The sequence below is a fragment of the Polypterus senegalus genome, chromosome 10 (assembly GCF_016835505.1).
Source record: "Polypterus senegalus isolate Bchr_013 chromosome 10, ASM1683550v1, whole genome shotgun sequence".
NCBI lineage: Eukaryota > Metazoa > Chordata > Cladistia > Polypteriformes > Polypteridae > Polypterus > Polypterus senegalus.
The window spans coordinates 148,856,702-148,866,607 of NC_053163.1; the positions used below are offsets into that span (position 1 = coordinate 148,856,702).

At 39.8% G+C, this 9,906-nt stretch overlaps 1 protein-coding gene across 1 annotated transcript; it reads left to right on the plus strand.

Annotated features, from left to right (window-relative positions):
* The first annotated feature begins 3,456 nt into the window (after positions 1-3,456).
* On the plus strand, positions 3,457-9,498 carry LOC120536293 (induced myeloid leukemia cell differentiation protein Mcl-1-like). The gene is made up of 3 exons (XM_039764621.1): positions 3,457-4,147; positions 8,665-8,912; positions 9,359-9,498. Exons 1-3 carry the CDS (start codon positions 3,778-3,780, stop codon positions 9,479-9,481), a joined length of 741 nt encoding a protein of 246 aa, XP_039620555.1. The 5' UTR covers positions 3,457-3,777; the 3' UTR covers positions 9,482-9,498.
* The last annotated feature ends 408 nt before the right edge of the window (positions 9,499-9,906 follow it).

A 9,906-nucleotide genomic window follows, 5' to 3' on the forward strand; every position in this document is an offset into this window, starting at 1 on the left:
AAAGGTTGTGTGTTACAACAGCAGTTGCACTTGTGTAATGGCTCCTAACTATTGTAATGAGCGTCCCGTGCCATTAGGAGTTCCATGCTGCTCCTCAACCCGGTGTGATATGGAGTGTCTGAAGGCACCTCAGTAACCTGTAATGCAAGGCAAGGCATTGGCCTGTAGAACCAAGACACTGGCCTGTGAGTGTGCACTACTGTCTCATACTGTCCTGTATATGCGCGCATGCGTGCCACTGGCCTTCTGTCTCATGCATGTGTGCCACTGTCTCGTGAATGGGTGACGCTGTCCTGTACATGCATGCCAGTGGCCCGGAAAACGTAACAGTACAGTACACTTTATGCTCTATAACCCCCTTAAATTTATTCGGGTCAAGCCACGCAAGTCAGCGATCGTGTTTGCACCTCGGTCAGTAACAAAGGCAACCTTATTTGCCACAAGTGAACAGCCAATTCCGAGAACTCTTTGAAGTATTTCAAACAATAAAGCGTGATTGTTTTCACCCTTTTTTATCATAATTGCTTCGAATGGGGTCGCAAAAAGCACCCTTGACACAAAATTGCACTTCTCATTAATATAATGGACGGTGGCTGATATCAGTTGTGACAGCACAACCATAATTATTGATGGTCACTAGCACGTCATATACAAAATCCTGCCTCAAGTTTTTTGTTTTTTTCTACCATGTGCCCACGATACAGTCGCCGGATGGGACAGGATCTCTTTAAACTTCAAACTTTCCAAATTTGTCTGCCGTGTCAAACAGATACTGCTCAAGTTATACGGGTGCATCTGAGTAACTTGGAATATCATCGAAAAATTAATTTATTTCAGTAATACAATTGAAAAAGTGAAACTTGTATATTATATAGATTCATTACACACAGAGTGATATATTTCAAGCGTTTATTTCTTTTCATTTTGCTGATTATGGCCTACAGGTAATGAAAGCTCATAATTCAGCATCTCAGAAAATTAGAATATTACGTAAGATCAATAAAAAAAAAGATTTTTAATAAAGAAATGTTGGCCTATTGAAAAGTATGTCCATGTGCCCACTCAATACTTGGTCGGGGCTCCTTTTGCATGAATTACTGCATCAATGCGGAGTGGCATGGAGGTGATCAGCCTTTGGCACTGCTGAGGTAATATGGAAGACCAGGATGTTTTGATAGTGGCCTTCAGCTTGTCTGCATTGTTGGCTCTGGTGTTTCTCATCTTCCTCTTGACAATACCCCATAGATTCTCTACGGAGTTTAGATCTGGTGAGATTGTTGACCAATCAAGCACAGTGATACCATGGTCAATAAACCAAGTATTGGTACTTTTGGCAGTGTGGGCAGGTGCCAAGTCCTGCTGGAAAATGAAATCAGCATCTCCATAAAGCTTTTCAGCAGAGGGAAGCATGCTCTAAAATTTCCTGGTAGACAGTTGCACTGACTTTGGATTTGATAAAACACAGTGAACCAACACCAGCAGATGACACTTTGCACTGGACATCAACCAACTTGGATTCTGTGCCTCCCCACTCTTCCTCCAGATGCTGGGACCTTGATTTACAAATGAAATGCAAAATTTACTTTCATCTGAAAAGAGGACTTTGGACCACTGAGCAACAGTCCAGTCTGTTTTCTCCTTAGCCCAGGTAAGACTCTTCTGACGTTGTCTCTGGTTCGGGAATGGCTTGACACAAGGAATGTGACAGTTGTAGCCCACGTCTTGGATGCATTTGCTTCACAATCCTCTCAAGGCTGTGGATATCCCTGTTGCTTGTGCACCTTTTTCTGCTGTCACATTTTTTTCTTCCACTCAACTTTCCATTATTATTCTTGGATACAGCACTCTGTCAACAGCCAGCTTCTTTAGCAATGGCCTTTTGTGGCTTGCCCTCCTTGTGAAGGGTCTCAATGACAGTCTTCTGGACAGCTGTCATGCCAGCAGTCTTTCCCATGATTATGTGGCCTACTTAACCAGACTGAGAGACCATTTAAAGGCTCAGGACACTTTTGCAGGTGTTTTGAGTTAATTAGCTGAGTGGAGCGGGACACCAAGAGTCTACAATATTAATATTTTTCACAATATTTTAATTTTCTGAGATACTGAATTTTGGGTTTTTATTAGCTATAAGCCATAATCAGCAAAATGAAAAGAAAAAAACGCTTGAAATATATCACACTGTGTGTAATGAATCTATATATGAGTTTCACTTTTTAAATTGAATGATTGAAATAAATTAACTTTTCGATGATATTCTGATTTATTGAGATGCACCTGTATATAGTCCTCGGAGTACTGCACCCTTCACCCATCCTTCTGCTGATACCAGCATAGGAGAGAGTTTCCCCCAACCCACAATTACAGCAACCCAGGTAAGCAGAGAGCTGAGGAGACTTTGTGCCAGCAAAGCATCGGGTCCAGATGTTGTATCGCCACGACTGCTGAAGGCCTGTGCGTTGAAGCTGGGGAGTCCTCTACACCGCACCTTCAACCTGAGCCTGGAACAGGGGAGAGTCCCGAGGCTTTGGAAAACATCTTGCATCACCCCAGTCCCAAAGGTATCACGTAGCGATGGGCACTGAGCAGACTCCTGTCAATCATGGAGAATCCACTGCATCCACTGAACAGGATCATCTCCAGACAGAGGAGCAGCTTCAGTGACCGACTGATGTCACTGTCCTGCTCACTGACAGACTGAGGAGACCCCACACTATGCGACTCTTCAATTCCACCCTTTGTAAACGTTAATATTATACAAAATTATTGTCTGTCTGTTATACCTTCATTTTTATCACTCTTTAATTTAATATTGTTCTTTATCAGTATGCTGCTGCTGGAGTATGTGAATTTTAATAAAGTCTTTATCTATATATCTATCTATCTATCTATCTATCTATCTATCAAAAGTCACTGTGTTGTAAGGCTTTATATCCCTGCAAACAAAATGCACAAATTTATCCAGTGCTTCGCTTTTAGCATCAGTTGCAACTTTTGACAGGTTTGACAAGAATGTGCGTTTAGTTTGACCCTTCGTTACTGCACACGCGTGGCGCTTTAATCCTGAGGTGCTGGACTTGTATCCACTGTATGCTAGCACTTTCACACATTTATCGTATCAAGCAAACGGCGATTGTTTGCTATCGCCATTGATTATATTTGAAAATGACTGCCAAATGTCAGTCATTACTTTAAGGAGCTTTGCAGTCTTGTACTATCCTTTTTTAATGCTGTTTTCTCTGCTATGGATTTAAGGTTGTCTCTTTTGCTTTGCAATCTTGAGAAGGCCTGGGTGCGAGACAGTATACGCATGCGCCCTAACTGCTTAGGCAAATATATATATATATATATATATATATATATATATATATATATATATATATATATATATATATATATATATATATATATATATATATAATAAACTTTGAATGAATGTAAAGAATTTAATTTCCCAGACCCTAGATCCCACCGCCCGCATTACTAAAACTCAGTCCCGCATCGCGCTCAATTGCAATTTGTCACGCGAGTCTCACGGAAATCCCGCGGGAGGACAGACCTCTCGGCTACAGTTGCACTCTGTTGAAACATTTCCGAATCCGAACAGCCAGAACCAGATGTTTCAGAGCGATTAGCGTAGCGTCTCGGAACTACCAGTACATTACACGGAAGAAGGAAAGTTTTCCTTCTCTTTATTTGCCGCCGAAAGTTTACGGTATTGTTTGTAAAAGTTCCCGGTTTTAAACAGTACACCATAGATTTTGCGCAAAAAAAAGACAAATGTCTGACTTTCCGAAAAGCACGAAAACGATGGAGGATGGCGAGTTTGACGATTATTTGGAAGAGGCGGGTTCGGTCTCACAGCTTCAGATGTTATCGTCGAAGAATTGCTTGAAACTGGGCGAGGGCACCAACGTAGACAGCTGTCGTCCATCTACTCAGGATGCGACTTCAAGACCCGTGGACAGCGTTCAGTATGGACGCAGGCCAGTTTCCAAATTCGAGAAGGAAACCCGGGAGCTGATTGCGGCTTACTTATTCCGATCAGCCGGATTGCCCCACTCATGTAGCCGCACTGGAAGGAAACCTTTCGACATTCTTGTTGGTGTTGGGGATCGAATAATCGAAAACAACAAATCATTTTTTAACGGTAAGTGTTGGAGTCGGTGTCTTGAAGGGGAGTCATCTCGCTGCAACCTGCGGGGTGGGGGTGTATTCATGAAGAGTATTTCCGACAAAAAATTAACACGGGAATAAAAGCACATCGAAATGTGACAAATAACGTAAAACGTGAGCATAAAAATACACTTAAGACATTTTATTTAAGTAACAAAGTACACGAAAGATGCCTTGATATTAAACCTGCCGTTTTCACTCAACAAAGTTGGCTCTGGGCGGGCGTTTGTCTGTTCGCCCTGCGATGATCTGTCACCATGTCCAGAGTTTGTTTTTGGCTTACGCCCTTATCCTACCTGGAGGAGGCTTCAGCCCCCAAGCGACCCTGGTCTAAATTAAGCAGATTGGAAAATGACATGATATGATACAATTAAGTAAGTACATTAAGAAGTAAGCAACAAAACGTTTAATGACACATTTATACTGGCATTTATTTGTCACATTTCACAGTATTTTTTATTTGCCTATTTATTTAATTTTGTCTGTAGAACGTGCGACAAAATGTGCATATATAAATACCATAAATACAATTTCTAAATCATTGTCTAAAAGTGTAAGTCTGGAAAGCAGCCACCAATTATTCAGCATTCAGCATACTACATGTTATACCATTGGCCATTTTGCTAACCAACAGTGCATAAACCTGTTTGCTGTTCAAATCAATGAAAAAGAAAAAAAAGTTAGTGTAATCTTTCCAAGTGATTGCAAACGTCCCATGTGCTTCAGCCTAAGCAAACTTGAAATGTTCTTGATGTTGGTTGCGTACAGTATATGTACTTTACAAGTATTTCTTATCATATTTATGCATACGTACAGTAATTGTGACCAAGGTTTCCTACTTTATAAAGTAATAATGTCCAAATATTTTCCATTTTTACATATTCTCTAATACACATTTAATGTGTTTTATGTTTGTACAGAGTGAAGCAGAAAGGACGGACTTTTTTACAAAATCACAAAATTGTTAATTTTTTCTTACAAAGAAATTTATTGAAAGATTTGAGTTCATATTGAAGTAGCATTTGACAGTTTGTAGGGATGGAAATGCAGGTCTAAATGCAAAATACGCCTTACCGAACGATTACTGAGGCCAAGTTCAGAAGAATGCTTTCGAGCAGATCAACTTGGACTGCGCAGCAGGGCTAGTCGTACACTTTCCACATTTTCAGGAGTACGTGCCGTTCGTGTAGCCCCCGGTGGTGTTTTGTTCATTAGTGTACCTTGGTTATTGCTTTAACCCAACGTGGGATAGTGCTACGAGCGGGAAGAGCTTTATTTCTGTGGATATTGAAACACACGCTGAACTATCGTCCACGGCTCCATGGCTTCAACTTAAAAGAAAATAAGTAAACCTAACGCACATCTGTCACTCCACCTAGTGGTGAGTTTTAGCCATTTCAAAGACGTACGTCCTTTCTGCCTCACTGTGTTACATGTATGACTTGTGTATGCTGGACATACATTAAGTATTCTTGACCAAAAATAACACACTGAGCACTCCTTGCTGTATCTGTATGACTCTAACTTAAATTCAGCCGAGACAACAAACTCAAAGCATCATCAGTGTTTGTATGGGTGGTGTCAGAAGTCCTTTTAAAGTTCACACTGCCTTAATGAGTGGAAATAGTCTGTGTCAGTGGAGGTAATACAAAGTGATGCACACTGATATGGACAAAATGCATGTATTCCAAACTCTTTAAGAATAGTCTTATTCTAGTTCAATTCCCTGCTTTATATTTTAATTATTTAGCAACATAGTTTGAGAACACTGATCTTAAGATCAATTGTACTAACTTTCTTTCATCGTTTTATGATTACATTATTGTAACATGTAACTGGAATTGTTGGGAAGCTTCACATTTTCATTATTACTTGTCAGCCTCTGATTAATAGGTTACAATTTAAAAATACATCCATTTTCTTAACCACCTATCCAGGGCGTGGTTGTGGTGCAGCTGGAGCCTATCGGTCTTTAATCAGCAATCATTGGACACAAAGTAGGAATAACACCTGGACAGGATACCATTCCATCTCTACACGGATGTCGAACTCCAGGCCCGGAAGGCCGCAGTGGCTGCAGGTTTTCATTGTAACCCTTTTCCTAATACAGTGACCAGGTTTCACTGCTAATTAACTTATTTTCCCTTGAGTTTAATAGCCCTGTTTTTAAGGATCCAGTCTTCCGAATTGATTCTTTTCATCATTAAATGACAACCAAACAGAAATGAGGTGTGAAATGAGCCAACAGATGACCCGCTAAATTGGGACTTCAAACTCCAACCAGTTTCCCTCCGACCAGGTTCTTAATGAGACGCCGATTCTTGCTGTTAATTAAACCCGTTATTTAATTCCACAGCTTGTTGCTGCTCTCATTCTGCCACAGCAGACATTTACAAAACTGTTGATTTTCTGTTTTTTCTAAGAACACATCAAACTGTTTTGGTGACTTTGGAGATCAGCCTTACTGGGACCTTCACCTTTCTTTATTTCCACTTATTGTGTGATGGGCACAGGTTAGCTGGTCAGGTGGCAGCTCATTTTGTGTCTCATTATTGTGTGGCTGCTAATTAAGAAAAAAGAAACAACTAAGGGGCCTCGGCCAAGTTAATTAAAACTAAGGCAAAACAAGTTAATTCGCAGCCAAAACTGGTAACTAATTAAGAAGATGGTTAGAATGAAAACCTGCAACCCTCCAGGACCCATGTCTTAGTAAACACACAGGACAATTTAATAAAGCCAATTCACTTAACCTGCATGTCTTTGGACAGTGGGAGGAAACAAAAAAAACATTTGGGTAAGCATGAAAGAAATGTCTGTTGCTCATTCTGTGCCACATTCTGTTGCTGGATCATCACCTAGAAATACATTTCTGTATCTATCACAGCATGAGTCCACAGTTTCCTTCGTTAGTAGGTTGTTATTGCTCCATATGTCATTGCTACGTTAGACAGCCAGAACCTGTCCATGTAGGAAGGGAAAACAACCATGCATTCATAAAACAATTTGTCTCTTTCAAACTAACAAACGTTATCTTTTTAGCGATCTTAAGAGCACAGAAAGGAAGACTGTGATAAACGTTTTCCCATAGTATCAAAATGAATGCCTTGGTGTAGAGAACCAAGATAAGTCTGGGGTGACCATCTGTCCTGGTAGATGATTCTGGACTGGAAAGACTGATGTAGTGTCTTTTAAAACAAATCACTCCTGCACAGCATTAATTACACAGTCATTAAGGTATCACTCTAAAGCTTCTGGCTCAAGAGGAGACAGAGTGCTGGAATGCAGTTTTAAGGATCAGGTGAAGATGTTAATCAAAATCCATTACAGTTGTACTCGACCAGCTTGGATTATACATGAATTCAAAACAAATGCTAGGCCATTTAAAAAAAAAAAACACATGTTAGACATTACAAGTTCACAATTACCCAACCTACACTATATATATATATATATATATATATATATATATATATATATATATATATATATATATATATATATATATATATATATATAAAATAAAATAAGCACAAAAGACTCTTTATTGTAACAAACTTTCAAAACAGGTAGGTCATGTATTATGATGGAAGCCTGTGTGCTCAAGTAAACTTTTTTTTTTTTTTCCCCCCCAAAAATGGGGCTTGGGTAATTGTGAACTTGTCTAATATGGGCGGCATGGTGGTGCAGTGGCTAGCGCTGCTGCCTCGTAGTTAGGAGACCCGGGTTCACTTCCCGGGTCCTCCCTGCGTGGAGTTTGCATGTTCTCCCCGTGTCTGCATGGGTTTCTTCCTGGTACTCCGGTTTTCTCCCACAGTCCAAAGACATGCAGGTTAGGTGCATTGGCGATTCTAGATTGTCCCTAGTATGTGCTTGGGGTTTGTGTGTGTGCGCGCGCACCCTGCGGTGGGCTGGCACCCTGTCCGGGGTTTGTTTCCTGCCTTGCGCCCTGTGTTGGCTGGGATGGCTCCAGCAGATCCCCGTGACCCTGTAGTTAGGATATAGCGGGTTGGGTAATGGATGGATGGATGTCTAATATGTGAACAAAGGTTTTTGATAAAATTTCCTTGCTTTTGTCCTTGTTTTGAAATCGGGTTAAGATGTTGTTATTTTGAAGTTAAATGTTAGTGGTGTTTAACATATTTCTATACGCTGTAATACATTTTTCTTCTCTTTGACTGACTGTTTAATTTTAAATTTGATTGTTTAATAGAAGCCCGGCAGGAATATAAAAAAAAATGGATGTTTTTCTGAATACTACTCCAATTGCATTAAAGTATTACCTTTTATTAGGTGTTTTATTGATTAGTTTATTCAGTGATTATACTAATGCTTTGAGCTGCAGTGAAATCTTTTATCTTTCACTCACCTTTGTCTCATTTGTAGGTAGCAGAGTCTTGGCAGTTAGACATCAGTTTTTGGAAGTTTACTTAGGATATCAAATAAGTTTAGAATCTTGTAGGGTTTTAAATATACATTCTGTTTCCTTTCCAGAAGCTCTGCAGACGATCGATGTCTCCCAGAAGGAACTCCTTGAGTACATGACCAGTCTTGCTCAAGCCATGCTCACTGAGAGAGTATTGAAATGGAGACATGTTACAGGCTTCATAATATTTGGGTCAGCTGTAGCCAAACACCTAAAGCAAGTCAACCTGGAGCATTGCATCCTGCCCTTGGCAGACCACATTTCTGCCTTACTGCTTAAACATTGTAAGGATTGGATTGTGAAAAATAGAGCTTGGGTATGCAAAACACTTTTGCTATTATTTCATAGCTTCATAATGTGATTATTTTTAAGATCTGAGGTGGGGTTTTTTTTGTATCTTTTTTGTGGGTGATGGCTAGTTTTAAGTTACCATGGAAGTATCTATTTCTAGTGTAGTACTTGATCCTGTAATGTAGTCTGAATTACAGAATGCTCGAAAGAGCTATGCAAAGTGTACTCTGTGTTTTCATTCAGTTAGCCATTGTTTGTGAATGAGATTAACTTTTCCTGAACTGATCGTAGTAGCAGTCATTCTAGTCGCTGCATTTTGTGGGTGACTTGAGAGGTCTGCCTTCTTTATTCTGTTTATTATTGTTCTGTTGATCATTCCTGACATTGAAAAAGCAGAAGCATAAATAGCCGCCACCATTATTTTCTTAACCATGTTTTTTTTTTTTTTCTTTTTTTCATCTCTCTGTACAGGAAGGCTTTGCAGACTTCTATCACTTTGTAGTCCATGAACCAGAAATTTGGCGGTTCCGAATCACCTTTTTAGGATTGGCGTTCCTTGCAGCTGGCCTTGTTTCTTTGTTTGAGTTAATGTGAAATTTGAATAAGGAACTGCAGCATTTCATTTATTTATTTCATAATTTTGAGTTTTGTTAATAAACTGATAATACATCAGTTTATGCCTGTTTCTCAATAAGATTTGTTTTGATTAATATTACCAGTCTGTGTCTGAATCCTTTCTCTTTGTTTGGGTAATAGACTAGATACGCTGGGCTATTCTTGTCATATCCCAGGAATATGCCCTATTCACATTTGGACTCTAGTTTTTTTTGAGGTCATGTTTGCACACAGTCTGACCCAAAAATCCACATTTCTGACAGGTTTGACTTCTCCCAGTCAGCACAAAGTAAAGTGCATTTTTGGACAGCAAATGGCCAAGGTTTCAGGTAATCCGTTTCCTAACAGAAGACATCTACCCATATCAAAAAAGGCTCTCCACTACTGCTCAGTTGTACCATTCT